The sequence below is a fragment of the Heptranchias perlo genome, chromosome 4, assembly GCF_035084215.1.
Source record: "Heptranchias perlo isolate sHepPer1 chromosome 4, sHepPer1.hap1, whole genome shotgun sequence".
In the NCBI taxonomy this organism is placed as follows: Eukaryota; Metazoa; Chordata; class Chondrichthyes; order Hexanchiformes; family Hexanchidae; genus Heptranchias; species Heptranchias perlo.
Window position 1 is genome coordinate 50,902,778 of NC_090328.1, and position 15,948 is coordinate 50,918,725.

The 15,948-nt window shown below is 44.8% G+C and overlaps 1 protein-coding gene across 1 annotated transcript in view; it reads left to right on the forward strand.

Annotated features, from left to right (window-relative positions):
• The window catches only part of ppip5k2 (diphosphoinositol pentakisphosphate kinase 2), a 159,086-nt gene that overhangs the window by 25,471 nt on the left and 117,667 nt on the right, over positions 1-15,948 (forward strand). The window contains exons 7-8 of the mRNA XM_067982914.1: positions 5,368-5,469; positions 5,826-5,987. Of these exons, the coding sequence (XP_067839015.1) occupies positions 5,368-5,469; positions 5,826-5,987 (264 nt within the window). The remainder of the gene's footprint in view (positions 1-5,367; positions 5,470-5,825; positions 5,988-15,948) is intronic.

Below are 15,948 nucleotides of genomic sequence, written 5' to 3' on the forward strand. Positions count from 1 at the left end.
GGATAGATACTGTTCTCTGCAGCAGCGACTGGGAGTCCTGAAGGCAGTGTTGCCTGGGTTAAGGATATCTCCTTGCTGCTGGAAAAGAGCTTGGAGCATGAGGGGGAGGATCCAGTTGTCGTGGTCCACGTAGGAACCAACGACATAGGTAGAACTAAGAATGAGGTTCTGCTGAGGGAGTTTGAAGAGCTAGGGTCTAAATTAATAAGCAGAACCTCAAAGGTAATAATCTCTGGATTACTACCTGAGCCACGTGCAATTTGGCATAGGGTCCAACAGATCAGAGAGCTAAATGCGTGACTCGGAGTGGTGTGGGAGACAGGGGTTTCAATTCATGGGGCACTGGCACCAGTACTGGGGAAAAAGGGAGCTGTTCCGATGGGACGGGCTCTACTTCAACCGGGCTGGGACCAGTGTCCTGGCAAATCGAATAACTAGGGCTGTAGATAGGGCTTTAAACTAAAAAGGTGGGGTGGGTGGGGTTCAAGTAAGGGGAAATTTATAAATCTAAAGAGAAAAGTCTAGGCCATAGAGCAGTGTAGAAATTTGAGTAGAGATAAGCAGACTGTGGCAGGAAGGGACAGAGAGTTTAACAGTAATAATGCATCAGCGAATAAGGTCAAAGCAGGGAGAAATGGTAAAAAATTAAAATTAAAGGCTCTTTATCTGAATGCACGAAGCATTCATAACAAGATAGACAAATTAGTGTCACAAATAGAGATAAATGGGTTTGATCCAATGACCGTTACAGAGACATAGTTGCAAGGTGACCAAGGTTGGGAACTAAATATTCCAAGGTACTTGACGTTTCGAAAAGACAGACAAAATGGAAAAGGAGCGGGGGGTAGCCCTGATAATAAAGGATGACATAAGGGCAGTGGTGAGAAAGGATCTTGGCTCGGACTTTAAGGAAGTAGAATCAGTATGGGTGGAAATAAGAAATAACAAGGGGCAGAAAACGGTGGTGGGAGTAGTTTATAGACCCCCTAACAGAGCTATACTGTTGGACAGAGTATTAATCAAGAAATAATAGGATTTTGTAACAAAGGTAATGCAATAATCGTGGGAGACTTTAATCTTCATATAGACTGGGCAAATCAAATTGGCAAAGGCTGTCTGGAGGATGAGTTCATGGAATGTATTTGAGACAGTTTCCTAGAACAATACATCATGGAACCAACAGGGGAACAGGCTATTTTAGATCTTGTACTGTGTAATGAGACAGTTAATTAGTAATCTCACAGTAAAGGATCCTCTGGAGAAGAGTGATCATAATATGATAGAATTTCACATTGAGTTTGAGAGTGACGAACTTAAGATTGAAACTAGAGTCTTAAAGCCAATTACATGAGTTGGCTAAAGTAGATTGGGAAATTAGATTAAAAGGTGTGACAGTAGATAAGCAATGGCATATATTTAAAGAAATATTTCAATATTCTCAATGAATATACATTCCATTGAGAGATTAAAAACTCCACGGGAAAAGTGATTCATCTGTGGCTAACTAAAGAAGTTAAGGATAGTATTTAATTTTAAAAAAAAGAGGCCTACAGTGTTGTGAAGAAGAGTAGTAAGCCTGAGGATTGGGAGAGTTTTAGAAACCAGCAAAGGATGACCAAAAAATTGATGACGATAAGGGAGAAAATAGAATATGAAAGTAACTAGCAAGAAATATAAAAAAGGATTGCAAGAGCTTCTACAAGTATGTAAAGAGGAAGAGAGTAGCAGAAGTAAACATTGGTCCCTTAGAGGCTGAGACAGGAGAAATTATAATGGGGAATCAGGAAATGGCAGAGACGTTAAACAAATATTTTGTATCTGACTTCACAGTGGAAGACAAAAAGCATACCAGAAATATTAGGGAACCAAGGGGTTAATGAGAGTGAGGAACTTAAAGTAATTCATATCAGTGGAGAAAAAGTCCTGGAGAAACTAATGGGACTAAAAACCGATTAAACCCCCTGGACCTGATGGCCTACTTCCTAGGTTTCTGAAAGAGGTGGCTGCAGAGATAGTGGATGCATTGATTGTGATCTTCCAAAATTCCCTAGATTCTAGAATGGTCCCAGTGGATTGGAAGGTAGCAAATGTAACCCCGCTATTCAACAAAGGAGGAAGAGAGAAAACAGGCCAGTTAACATGACATCAGTCGTGGGGAAAATGCTGGAATCCATTATTAAGGAAGTGGTAACAGGACACTTGGAAAATCATAATATGATTAGGCAGAGTCAACATGGTTTTATGAAAGGGAAATCATGTTTGACAAACCTATTAAAGTTTTTGAGGATGTAACTAGCAGGGTAGATAAAGGGAAACCAGTGGATGTAGTATATTTGGATTTTCAAAAGGCATTCGATAAGGTGCCATAGAAAAGGTTGTTACACAAAATTAGGGCTCATGTGGTTGGGGGTAATATGTTAGCATGGATAGAGGATTGGTTAATGGACAGAAAGCAGAGAGTAGGGTTAAATGGGTCATTTTCAGGTTGGCTGGCTGTAACTAGTATAGAAGAATGAGAGGTGATCTCATTGAAGATTCTGAGGGCGCTTGAAAGGGTAGATGCTGAGAGGTTGTTTCCCCTGGCTGGAGAGTCTAGAACTAGGGGGCATAGTCTCAGGATAAGGGGTCGGCCATTTAAGATTGAGATGAGGAAGAATTTCTTCACTCAGAGGGTTGTGAATTTTTGTCATTCTCTACCCCAGAGGGCTGTGGATGCTGATTCGTTGAATATATTCCAGGCTGAGATCGATTGATTTTTGGACTCTAGGGGAATCAAGGAATGTGGGGATCGGGTGGGAAAGTGCAGTTGAGGTCCAAGATCAGCCAGGATCTTATTGAATGGTGGAGCAGACTCGAGAGGTCTCATGGCCTACTCCTGCTCCTATTTCTTATGTTCTTATGCTGAAGGTGGAGGAAGAGGAGTAGTTACCACTTCAGATATCTGGTCAATGTAAAGCACCAACTGATTTACTTTTTACTGCATTTAATGTATATCAAAATAGTCTTAACAGATGGTTTGATCTGAATTACTGATTCTGTTCAGTTTAAAGGATTGTGTGTTTGTGTTTGACTGTGTGTGTGTGTGTGTGTGTGTGTGTGCGCGCGCGCGCGTGCGTCGTCTAGACCACCTTCTGGTTGTCATATTTTTGTCGCACTTTTACTATTATAAATGCATGTGTCCAGATTTACAATGGAAACTACTTCTGTAAGTGCCTTACCCTGTAATTGTACAATCTGGCCACTGGGTGGCACTCTATTATCTTTTCCCCACAAATTATACAAAATACTTTTCAAAAATGTTTCCACTTTTTTCTGTCAAAATAACTAATGTCAAAATAAGGGTTTGAATTTTTTTTTCACAAAAGCATGATTAAATTCATCCATTAAATTGTTTGTCTTTTAGTGTCTTCATTAAAGTTTCTACTTGAAGGCATCAATCTCTCCCAAAAGCCTGGGCTTGAACTTGACCTTTTTGCCCAGAGTTGTGACACTGTGAGCTGAATTTAGATTGTACAGTCTGAGCATGTGCGGTGTATTTAATTTCCCAAGGTGCATCAGTCCCATTCAGTCAGCTGTATTGATGGGAAATGTTTCTTTAGATTCTAGCAAATTCTGCTGATTTGTTTTTCAAAATTATTTGAAGAAAAACTGGAGGACAAATTTCAAAAGTTTTATTCTTGTAAGGTTTGTGTTTTTTTTTTAAATCGAGGCTGTGTGTGAGAAAAAATGCCAGTGGGTGCTGATTATATCCCTGTTGTAGTTTTTGTATTAAGTATAGTTCACAGAGCCTATTAATCTGAGACTGTGTCTTTTGTCATTGTGCTGTTGGATAAATTTAAGGGGGAAAAAAAGTTGAATTTTGAAAAATATAACTTCTAACTGCTTACCTGTCAACAACAACTTGCAATTACATTGTGCCTTTAATGTAGAAAAACATCCTACGGTGCTTCACAGAGGTGAAAGGAAAACCAGATGCTAAGCCAAAGCAGGAAAGATTAGGAAGGGTGACGGTTTGGTTGAAGTGGTGAGTTATAAGCAGGGTTTAATAGGAGGAGAGGAAGGTGGAGAGGCGAGAGAGGTTGTGGGGGGGGGGGGGGGGGGGAGAGAGAATTCCAGAGGTTGGTGGCTTACTGGCTGAAAGTGCAGTTGGCAAAGGTGAGGTGAAAGAGGGGGTGCACAAGAGGTTGAAGAAAAGGGAACAGAGACTTCAGTTCAGGTGCTTTGTAGGACTGGAAGAGGTTACAGAGACAAGGAGGGAAGGTCATGGATGGATTTAACACAATGATGAAAATTTGAAATTTAATGCATTGGGGGATCAGAAGCCGATGTAAGTCAGTGAGGAGAGGGGCGATAGGCAAGCAGGACTTGGTGTCGGACAGGATACGTTGAATTTTTGATAAGCTGAAGTTTATGGACGGTAAGAGGATGGGAGGCTGGCCGGGAGAGCTTTGGAATAATTAAGTCTGGAGGTGTCAAAGAAATGATGAGCGTTTCAATGGCTGATGGGCTGAGGTAGGAGCGGAAGCAGGCGATATTGTGGAGGTGGAAGTAGGCGATTTTTGAAAGACAGATTCTAATTGCTAACACGTGCGTGTAAGAGAGATAGACAGACAGAACACAGGCAGGGTGTCTTTCTTCATTATGATTTGGTTTTATTTTAAAAAGCAAGTTCAATATTGAAAGCAAATGAGGCTTCTGGGAGGAAGGTTAGGATAGGGGAGTGGAGAAGGGAAATAGATTGATGGTGAGGGGGCCTCTAGGAGGATTAAAGTAAGCGAATAGTTTGAGGGGTTAGAGGCAGGGTAGTAATAGAAGTGGTAGGAAGAGGAGGAATAGTGGGAAGGTGAAGAGATAGGGGATGCACTGGGGGTAAGGAGAAGTAGGAGTGATGGGGGAGGGGATGGGAAGGGACCCTCTGAGGGCTAAATTTTTCCTGTAACCCCACCCCAAATGCTGCCTATAGCAGTTGGTGACTCCTTTCCACACCACACCATGCAGTGGCATGGCACCCACCAGATCCCACCTGAAAGAAACAAGAGTGAGAAACAAAAAGAAAGTTAGGAACGGAGAAGCGGAAGAGAAAAGCGAGACAAGGCAAGAGACAAACAGAGAAAGACACCGACATGAAGACGAGAGAGAGAGAGAGAGAGCGGGACTATATTCCCCAACTTGCCTTGTGCAATGCCACAGACGCTCCACTAGTATTGTATAATTATACAGTCAGCTTGTGTCACTATCAAACAAGGCATTCTCTGAATCACCACATGAAATTCATTGGTGAAGTAATTAAAATATTACCTGTTTCATAAGACAAAGTAAATTGGTTAAAATCCCATACATAGAATATAGTATGCTTTTCTATTTCAGATTGGCAGCAGGAGCAGTGTCTATTCCCCTGAAAGCAATGTCCGAAAAACTGGTTCTTATATATATGAGCAGTTTATGCCGACAGATGGTACAGATGTGAAGGTACAGAGATTTGTTTTCAAAATAGTAAAGTACTCTTCAGGCTACAATCATTTGAACCATTTAATTTGCAAAGAAATTATACAGTTGTTCATATAACAATCCCAGTGCTCTGGCAAGATTTCCTTTGCCTTTAAATAAAAAAGAATTGATTTCTTTTCACTGTAAAATCATTTAAGTTCCATGGCAACTAGCTGCTGCCTTTTTATTACTGACTACCTTACTTGATGGAAATAAACTGCACTTAAAATTGATCTGTTTTGCCCTTCTCAATAAGGCTTTCCCACTGGGATAACTCTGAGGTACCATCTCTAACAGCATTCTTATATAAAATGTTTGCTTTAAAAACACTTTTTAAGGTTTACACGGTTGGTCCAGATTATGCTCACGCAGAGGCTCGCAAATCTCCTGCTCTTGATGGTAAGGTTGAGCGAGACAGCGAAGGAAAGGAAGTTCGATATCCTGTCATTCTAAATGCTAGAGAGAAGTTAATTGCTTGGAAAGTTTGCCTTGCTTTTAAGGTAGGTGGTAGAATTAAAACACGTGCTTACAGTTAGTTTATTGCAACTTTGTTTGGCTGTGATGAAGATAATGAAATGTCTCCTGCTGAGATTACATATTGTGGAGAAAATGACCATAGTTCAAAAGTTAAAGGACACTTGTGCTTTTTGTAAGTATTTTAAAATTGCAGTTTTGTAAAAAATTTTCACAAACCTTAAGTGCAAAATTTAGATATTTCAAACTGATCCTTGAAATTATGAACAGGTTATATAGCATTTCTGAAAAAAGTATCGACATTCAAATTTACTTGAACTCTTTACAATTGTACCTTATGCATTGTAAATTAAATTTAATTACTCAGTAGGTATTTTATATAGCTGAAGGAGCCTGAAAATTTACATTGTGATATAAACATCAAGTGGACAGCCCTTTGTTTTTAATGTACGAATTACCAGTGTTGGCCATTATATATTTCTCACATTTAAAGTAATTCAATTGATGTGAACATAAGAAATAGGAGCTGGAGTAGGCCAATCGGCCCTTCGAGCCTGCTCCGCCATTTAATAAGATCATGGCTGATCTGATCCTAACCTCAAATCTAAATTCATGTCCAATTTCCTGCCTGCTCCCCGTAACCCCTAATTCCCTTTACTTCTAGGGAACTGTCTATTTCTGCTTTGAATTTATTCAATGATGTAGCTTCCACAGCTTCCTGGGGCAGCAAATTCCACAGACCTACCACCCTCTGAGTGAAGAAGTTTCCCCTCATCTCAGTTTTGAAGGAGCAGCCCCTTATTCTAAGATTATGCCCCCTCGTTCGAGTTTCACCCATCATTGGGAACATCCTCACCGCATCCACCCGATCAAGCCCCTTCACAATCTTATATGTTTCAATAAGATCGCCTCTCACTCTTCTGAACTCCACTGAGTAGAGTCCCAATCTACTTAACCTCTCCTCATATGTCCGCCCCCTCATCCCCGGGATTAACCGAGTGAACCTTCTTTGTACTGCCTCGAGAGCAAGTATGTCTTTTCTTTAAGTATGGAGACCAAAACTGTATGCAGTATTCCAGGTGCGGTCTCACCAATACCTTATATAACTGCAGCAATACCTCCCTGTTTTTATATTCTATCCCCCAAGCAATAAACGCCAACATTCCGTTGGCCTTCTTGATCACCTGCTGCACCTGCATACTAACTTTTTGATTTTCTTGCACTAGGACCCCCACATCCCTTTGTACTGCAGTACTTTCCAGTCTCTTGCCATCAAGATAATAACTTGCTCTCTGGTTTTTCCTGCCAAAGTGCATAACCTCACATTTTCCAATATTGTATTTCATCTGCCAAATCTCCGCCCACTCACCCAGCCTGTCTATATCCCCCTGCAGGTTTTTTATGTCCTCCTCACTCTCTACTTTCCCTCCCATCTTTGTATCATCTGCAAACTTTGATATATTGCACTCTGTCCCCTCCTCCAAATCATTAATATAGTTTGTAAAGAGTTGGGGACCCAGCACCGACCCCTGCGGAACACCACTGGCTACTGGTTGGCCAGTCCGAGAATGAACCGTTTATCCCAACTCTCTGCTTCCTGTTAGATAACCAATCCTCCACCCATGCCAGAATATTACCCCCAATCCAGTGATTCTTTATCTTGAGCAATAATCTTTTATGTGGCACCTTGTCAAATGCCTTCTGGAAGTCTAAATACACTATGTCCACTGGTTCCCCTTTATCCACCCTGTACGTTATGTCCTCAAAGAACTCAAGCAAATTTGTCAGACATGACTTCCCCTTCGTAAAGCCATGCTGACTTTGTCCTATTAAATTATGTTTATCCAAATGTTCCACTACTGTCTCCTTAATAATAGACTCCAAAATTTTACCCACCACAGATGTTAAGCTAACTGGTCTATAATTTCCAGCCTTCTGCCTACTACCCTTTTTAAATAAGGGTGTTACATTAGCAGTTTTCCAATCTGCCGGGACCTTTGACGAGTCCAGAGAATTTTGGAAAATTATTACCAAAGCATCCACAATCCCCACTGCCACTTCCCTCAAGACCCTAGGATGTAAGCCATCAGGTCCAGGGGATTTATCCACCTTGAGTCCCATTAATTTACTGAGTACCAATTCCTTAGTGATTTTAATCGTATTTAGCTCCTCCCCCCCCCCCCCCCCAGAGCCCCCTGTTTGTCAAGTGTTGGGATATTCTTAGTGTCCTCTACCGTAAAGACTGAAACAAAATATTTGTTCAGCATTTTTGCCATCTCCATGTTTCCCACCATTAATTTCCCGGTCTCATCCTCTAAGGGACCTACGTTTGCCTTAGCCACCCTTTTTCTTTTTATATAACGATAGAAACTCTTGCTATCTGTTTTTATATTTTTTGCTAATTTATTTTCATAATCTATCTTCCCTTTCTTAATCAATCCTTTAGTTACTTTTTGTTGTCTTTTGAAGACTTCCCAATCTTCTATCCTCCCACTAAGTTTGGCTACCATACATGTCCTTGTTTTTAGACGGATACTATCCTTAATTTCTTTACTTAGCCACGGATGGCTGTCATTTCTTTTACACCCTTTTTTCCTCAGTGGAATATATTTGTTTTGAAAGTTGTAAAATAACTCCTTAAATGAACACCACTGCTCATGTACCGTCTTACCCTTTAATCTATTTTCCCAGTCCACTTTAATCAATTCCGCTCTCATACCATCATAGTCTCCTTTATTCAAGCTCAGTACGCTTGTTTGAGAACCAACCTTCTCACCCTCTAATTGGATATGGAATGTGACCGTGTTATGGTCACTCATTCCAAGGGGATCCTTAACTAGGACATTATTAATTAATCCTGGCTCATTACACAGGACCAGGTCCAAGGTTGCTTGCCCCCTTGTAGGATCAGTTACATACTGCTCAAGAAATCCATCCCTAATACACTCAATAAAATGTTGTAATTTTCTTTTGTTTAATCTGATCAAAATTGTTTTAAATCTGAAAATTGAAGACCGTTGTGCAGAGGGAGTGTAGTTGTGGAAAAAAAATTAAGTTACTTTTGTGCCCAATTTGAGGTTGGGTAATAATTGGAACTTTTAAAAACAAAACTGAAGTTTTCCCTAAATGCAATATGAAACGTGGGTCCCGATATTTATGCGGAGGCGGGAACAGAACGGGAGCGCATGTCAACCGCCGGGAAACCCGGAAATACAGGAAAGGCGGAGGTCCTGCTGAATTTAATGGCAGGACCTCATTAGAATTTTTTTTACTCTGTTTCCCGCCTGGCAGCTGGCTAGATTGAGAGGCTGGCCATTGCAGCGAGGAGGGAGAGATTGCGGTGAGTTGGGGGAGGGGTAGCGGAGGAAATAGAGAGATCGCAGCAGAGGGGGACAGTGCTTTTGTGGGGTGGGTGGGGAGGGGGCGGGCGGTCAGAAGATTGTTGCAGGTTCGCTTGGGGGGCTAGGGGAAAGCTCTCCTGCTCCTCCGGGCCAAGCAGTGCTGGAAAAGCTCTTAGCTGCTGAATCTGGCAGCTCCCATCTCTCTTCAGCTGCTGGGTTTCCTGAGCCCTGGGAAACCCGGCAAGTGGTTGTTGGATTCAAATGGCTGCGAAAATCTAGGCTGTGACTAGCGCCAGTGTATGAGTACTTCCTCTTTCTATGATGCGCATGCGCAGGATGGCGATCTTGCCGTGCATGCACATTGCATGTCACCAACTGCCGTTCAGTTGAAAATGTGGACTGGAGGCTGATGGTCGAACACCAGAAATGCAGCCGATGCAGGTAGCTATAAAGGGGAAGCAGGAGCTGGGGAGATGAAGGGGGGAAGCAGGAGCAGTGGGGGAAGGAGGGACGCAGGAGCTGGGGGAAGCAGGAGCAGCGGGATGCGGGGGGGGGAAGGGGGGAACCAGGAGCACGGGGGTGGAGGTGGGTGGCAGGAGCACGGGGGTGGAGGTGGGTGGCAGGAGCACGGGGGTGGAGGTGGGTGGCAGGAGCACGGGGGTGGAGGTGGGTGGCAGGAGCACGGGGGTGGAGGTGGGTGGCAGGAGCACGGGGGTGGAGGTGGGTGGCAGGAGCACGGGGGTGGAGGTGGGTGGCAGGAGCACGGGGGTGGAGGTGGGTGGCAGGAGCACGGGGGTGGAGGTGGGTGGCAGGAGCACGGGGGTGGAGGTGGGTGGCAGGAGCACGGGGGTGGAGGTGAAGATGAAACAGGAGTCTGGAGGGAGCAGAGTGAAGTGGGGGGGGGATGTGATCCATATGTAAGAAGGGGGGGAAAGAGAGCGAGAACGTGGTCCAGATGCGGAGATGGATCACATTCTCCCTGGCCCGGATAGACCTGGATCAGGCTCTTGAGCATGAACGGCAACGAGTTGATAGTGATGTCGTTGGACGCGGTATCACTATTCACTTTGTAATCTAAAAGGTGACCCTGGATCCCACTTTCTACCCAATAAACCTAAAAACAATCCATGACCCACACACATGCCCCATTGGTCACCGCAGCTCTCTCCCAGAGTGTTTAGTTTGACAGAGTGATTAACGGTTTTCGATCGACCTGTGACGCCAACCTGCGCATGCGCCGGGCTACCTGATGACATCACTCTCAGGACATGCTAAAAAGCTACTGCTCCACTAGTGATGTCACTTCCAATTATATCACCCTCACCCCTTCTCGTTGAATGAAACACGCCCTCACTAAACTGACCTTTCCGCTCAAATTACATTAAATAGTCAGTGCTGTGGATTTGTCAAATTCAGCCTCAGAGAAACATGATCTTGCAGCGCCCGTTCATAGGGGTCACCTATTTGAAGGGGCCCACAAGTCAATTGCTGGTTGGCCTGACGGGTGTTTTCAGAGTCAAAGGGAGGGGGGAGGCTGCTCAATGTGGAGGCCTCACTCCTCCAGCAGATGGGAGTTTCGTGGGAGTTTTACGGATCATGCTGATGGTGTGCCATGCCTGATGCTAGGTTCACAATGACTGGCACATATTGGTGCCATGCAGCCCACTATAGAGTGGGGCCTGGCTTGCTAGTGGAAATAATCTTTCACTATTTACCCACTGTAAGGTTCCCAGGTTTCACTTACCCCTTTACTAGCTTCTCCTCTCTTGGCATTGCTCCCACTCACCGTGATCTTGCTGCTGCTCCTGACTTTCCCCGACTTATCCCGCCCCGTTCCTCTCTCCCCACCCTCATTTCCCAGTCTCCTTCTTATCAGATCGCATCTAAGTCCTAGTTGCTCTAAAGTAAATAGACCCAGCTCTTTATGCCTATCTGAGTAACGAAGGCTCTTTAAGCTGGGAATTATTATCGTAGCTCTCCTTTGAATCTTTTCCAAGGCCACTATATCACCCACCATTTGTGGGGACCAACATGGGTACAGTACTCCAGATGTTGTCCATCCTGATATGGTGATGGATGGTTAAGCATGTTGTGCACTGGAAACAACCAAGCCGGTGCCCCTTGGGCTAGCAGGAGTGAAGATGGGGCCATGCCATGGGAAGGAAGGAAGAAAATAAAGGGACCAAAACACGGCAGCCAATTTACACCATCAAGGTCCCACAAACAGCAATGAGATGGTGTTGAAGTGACTTATGCCTGCCCCCACAACCCCCCCCCGGCAGCTATTTGCAATGTGGAGGCCTCATTACCCCAGCAGACGTGAGTTTTGTTGGAGTTTTTACAGATCACGATGATAGCTTTCGGCAAGGTTCCACATAAGAGACTGTTAACAAAAATGAGAGCGCATGGAATTGGAGGCAACCTATTGGCTTGAATATGGAATTGGTTAGGAAGTAGGAGACAGAGAGTAGGAATAAAGGGTATGTACTTTAAATTGGCAGGAAATGACTGGTGGTGTCCCCCCAGCGATCTGTACTGGGACCACAGTTTTTCACTATATTTATAAATGACTTGGATGAAGGAATAGAGAGCTGTATATCTAAGTTTGCTGATGACTCTAAGTTAGGTGGCACAGTAAATAGTGTCGATGGGAGCAGAAAGTTGCAAAGGGACAATGATAAATTAGGTGAGTGGGCAAAACTGTGGCAGATGGAATTTAATGTGGGAAAGAGCGAGGTCATCCACTTTGGACCCAAGAAAGATAGATCAGAGTATTTTCAGAATGGTGAGAAGCTGGGTACTGTGGAGGAGCAGAGAGATTTAGAGATCCTAGTATAGAAATCATTAAAAGCTGGTGGACAGGTACAAAAAATAATTTAAAAGGTTAATGGAAAGTTGGCCTTTTATCTCAAGGGGGTTGGAATACAAAGGGGTGGAAGTTATGTTACAGCGTACAGAGCACATCAGGAGTACTGTAATCAGTTCTGGGTACCGCACTTCAGGAACGATATATTAGCCTAGGAGGAAGTGTAGCGCAGATTCACCAGAATGATACTAGGGCTAAAAGGGTTAAATTATAAAGATAGGTTGCATAGACTAAGCTTGTGTTCCCTTGAGTTTAGAAGATTAAGGGGTGATCTAATTGAGGTGTTTAAGATGATTAAAGGATTTGATAGGGTAGATTGAGAGAAACCATTTCCTCTGGTGGGAGAGTCCAGAACAAAAGGGCATATACTTAAAATTAGAGCTAGGATATTCAGGGGTGATGTCAGAAAGCACTTCTTCACACACAGGGTAGAGGAAATCTGGAACTTTCCCACAAAAAACTGTTGAGACTAGGCCAATTGAAAATTTCACGACTGAGATTGATAGATTTTTGTTAGGCAAGGGTATCAAGGGATATGAAACCAAGGCTGGTAGATGCAGTTAAGAATCAGATCAACCATGATCTAATTGAATGGTGGAACAGGCTCGAGGGGCTCAATGGCCTACTCCTGCTCCTATGTTCCTCTGGCAGTCTAGGAGATCAATGTAGCCACCAGCCAAACATTAGGAGGGGAGTATAAGAGCTGTTGTCACTTCTGTAGTGGCAACAGTTACTGCCTGTGTGTTTGAATTTAGCAATCCCACCCCCCCCCCCCACCCCCAACCTTGTTCATTTGATTCCCGTGGGTGCGCTGCCAGTAGAACGATCAGGGCCACAGAGAGGTCATGGGAGGGACATCATGGCAGAAATTGAGGTGGCTAGTTCTGGTGTGGAGTTTTGGCTGAGGTGCCCTGCCCCACTTCACTTGCCAGACCACCACCCGGAAGTGGGTGGTTTTCATAAGGAAAGTCTAGGTCTTTATGTCAGAGAAGTTGTGATCAGCCTGCTGTTCAGACCACACCATGACTCCCTTGTGCAGGGTTGGTCACTGAGGCACAAGGGAGCTACTGATGTGTTGTGGCCAGTGCAGAGAAAAGCCGCAAGGAGGATCACTAGTATAGTAGAAAACATAGATTCAAATTTAGGAATGATATCAAGAAATTATTCTTCACACAAAGAGGGATCAACACTTGAGTCAAGGTGAGCCAAATGGCCTTGCTCATCCATAGTTATCTTGTGATTTTTTTTTGAATGAAGAATGGAAGGACGATGAGTAGCACTCATAGATACACATAACCCAACCGGCAGAGCAGCAGTAGGAATGAAGAGGAGGCACTGTGCAGTTTGTGTTGCCTGCAATTCCCAGCAGCTATCGCCTGTATTCCAAAAGACATTGCGTTATATGCAGCTGTGGAGTAGAAGGCAATGCTGCTGTCCATTGGCCCCATACCTGTCTGCCACCTTTCCCCCAACTCCATGTTTGAACCTCTCTGATCACGTTTCGGCCGTAATCATAGTCAGTAGTGACATCCTCTGTGACCGAGATCATGGTGCACTATCCCTCCTCGCTATTTCAGTAGTTTTTAAACACGGTTATCAAAACTATCCTCCAATGCCTCTCCTCTGTTGTCCTTATCTAATGTAAGGAATCTTACAACACCAGGTTATAGTCCAACTGTTTTATTTGAAAACCACAAGCTTTCGGAGGCTTTCTCCTTCGTCACCTGACGAAGGAGAAAGCCTCCGAAAGCTTGTGGTTTTCAAATAAAACAGTTGGACTATAACCTGGTGTTGTAAGATTCCTTACATTTGTCAACCCCAGTCCATCACCGGCATCTCCACATCATGGTCCTTATCTAAGGAAGCATATATTTGCCTTCGAGGCGGTGCAATGAAGTTTCACTAGATTGATTCCTGGGATGAGAGGGTTTTCCTATGAGGAGAGGTTGAGTAGAATGGGCCTATGCTCCCTGGAGTTTAGAAGAATGAGAGGTGATCTCATTGAAACATACAAGATTCTGAGGGGGCTTGACAGGATAGATGCCGAGAGGTTGTTTCCCCTGGCTGGGGAGTCTAGAACTAGAGGGCATAGTCACAGGATAACGGGTCGGCCATTTAAGACAAATGAGGAGGAATTTCTTCACACACAGGGATATGAATCTTTGGAATTCACTACCCCAGAGGACTGTGGATGTGGAGTCGTTGAGTATATTCAAGGCTGAGATAGATAGATTGTTGGACTCTCGGGGAATCGAGGGATATGGGGATCGGGCAGGAAAGTGGAGTTGAGATTGAAGATCAGCCATGATCTTATTGAATGGCGGAGCAGGCTCGAGGGCCCTATGGCCTACTCTTGCTCCTATTTCTTATGTCCTTATGTTCTTGTGTCCATGACCTTGCTTTGTTCCACTATTACCTATCCAGTCATAGTCACAGAATCTCCTGCAATGGCTTCTCTTCCCGCCCCTGCATTGTTGCCGCTGGAGCCCCCCATGGATCTATCCTTGGTCCCATCCTTTTACTGATCTACATGCTGCCCCTTGGCGATATGATCCGAAGACGCGACATCAGGTTCCACATGTGTACTGACGACACCCAGCTCTACCTCACCACCACCTCCTCTCTCGACCCCACTACTGCCTCTGTGTTGTCAGTCTGCTTGTCCTACATCCAATCTTGGATGAACTGCAAATTCCTCCAGTTAAACCTTGGGAAGACCAAAGACGTTGTCTTCGGTCCCCGCCACAAACTCCGTTCCCTCGCTACTGATTCCACCCCCCTCTCTGGCCACTGCCTCAGGCTGAAACAGACTGTTCGCAACATTGGCATCCGAATTGACCCTGAGCTCAGCTTCCGACCCCATATCCTCTCCATCACAAAGACCACCTACGACCACCTATACCCACCTCCACAACATTGCCCGTCTCAACCCCTGCCTCAGCCCATCTGCTGCTGAAAACTTCTTCCATGTCTTTGTCACCTCCAGACTCGACAATTCCTATGCTCTCCTGGCCAGCCTCCCATCTCCCACCCACAGTATACTTGAGCTCATTCAAAACTCTGCTGTACGCATCCTGACTCGCAGCAAGTCCCGTTCACCAATCACCCCTGTGCTCGCTGACCTACATTGGCTCCCGGTCCACCAACACCTTGATTTTAAAATTCTCATCCTCATGTTGAAATCCCTTCACGGCTTCACCCCTTCCTATCTGAACTCGGTAGTGTCGGCGCTGTGCATCCTCTGAACTCGGTAGTGTCGGCGCTGTGCGTCCTCTGAACTCGGTAGTGTCGGCGCTGTGCGTCCTCTGAACTCTGTAGTGTCGGCGCTGTGCGTCCTCTGAACTCTGTAGTGTCGGCGCTGTGCGTTCTCTGAACTCGGTAGTGTCGGCGCTGTGCGTTCTCTGAACTCGATAGTGTCGGCGCTGTGCGTTCTCTGAACTCGGTAGTGTCGGCGCTGTGCGTTATCTGAACTCGGTAGTGTCGGCACTGTGCATTCTCTGAACTCGGTAGTGTCAGCGCTGTGCATTCTCTGAACTCGGTAGAACCATTGAAAAGATACAGCACAGAAGGGGGCCGCTCAGCCCATCGCGCCCGCGCCGGCTCGAAGAACAACCAGGTGCCCATTCTAATCCCACCTTCCAGCACCCGGTAGGCCTGCAGCTTATAGCACTTTAGGTGCAGGTCCAGATACTTTTTAAAAGAGTCGAGGGTCCCTGCCTCTACCACCAATTCGGGCAGCGAATTCCATACACCCACCACCCTCTGGGTAAAAAAAGTTTT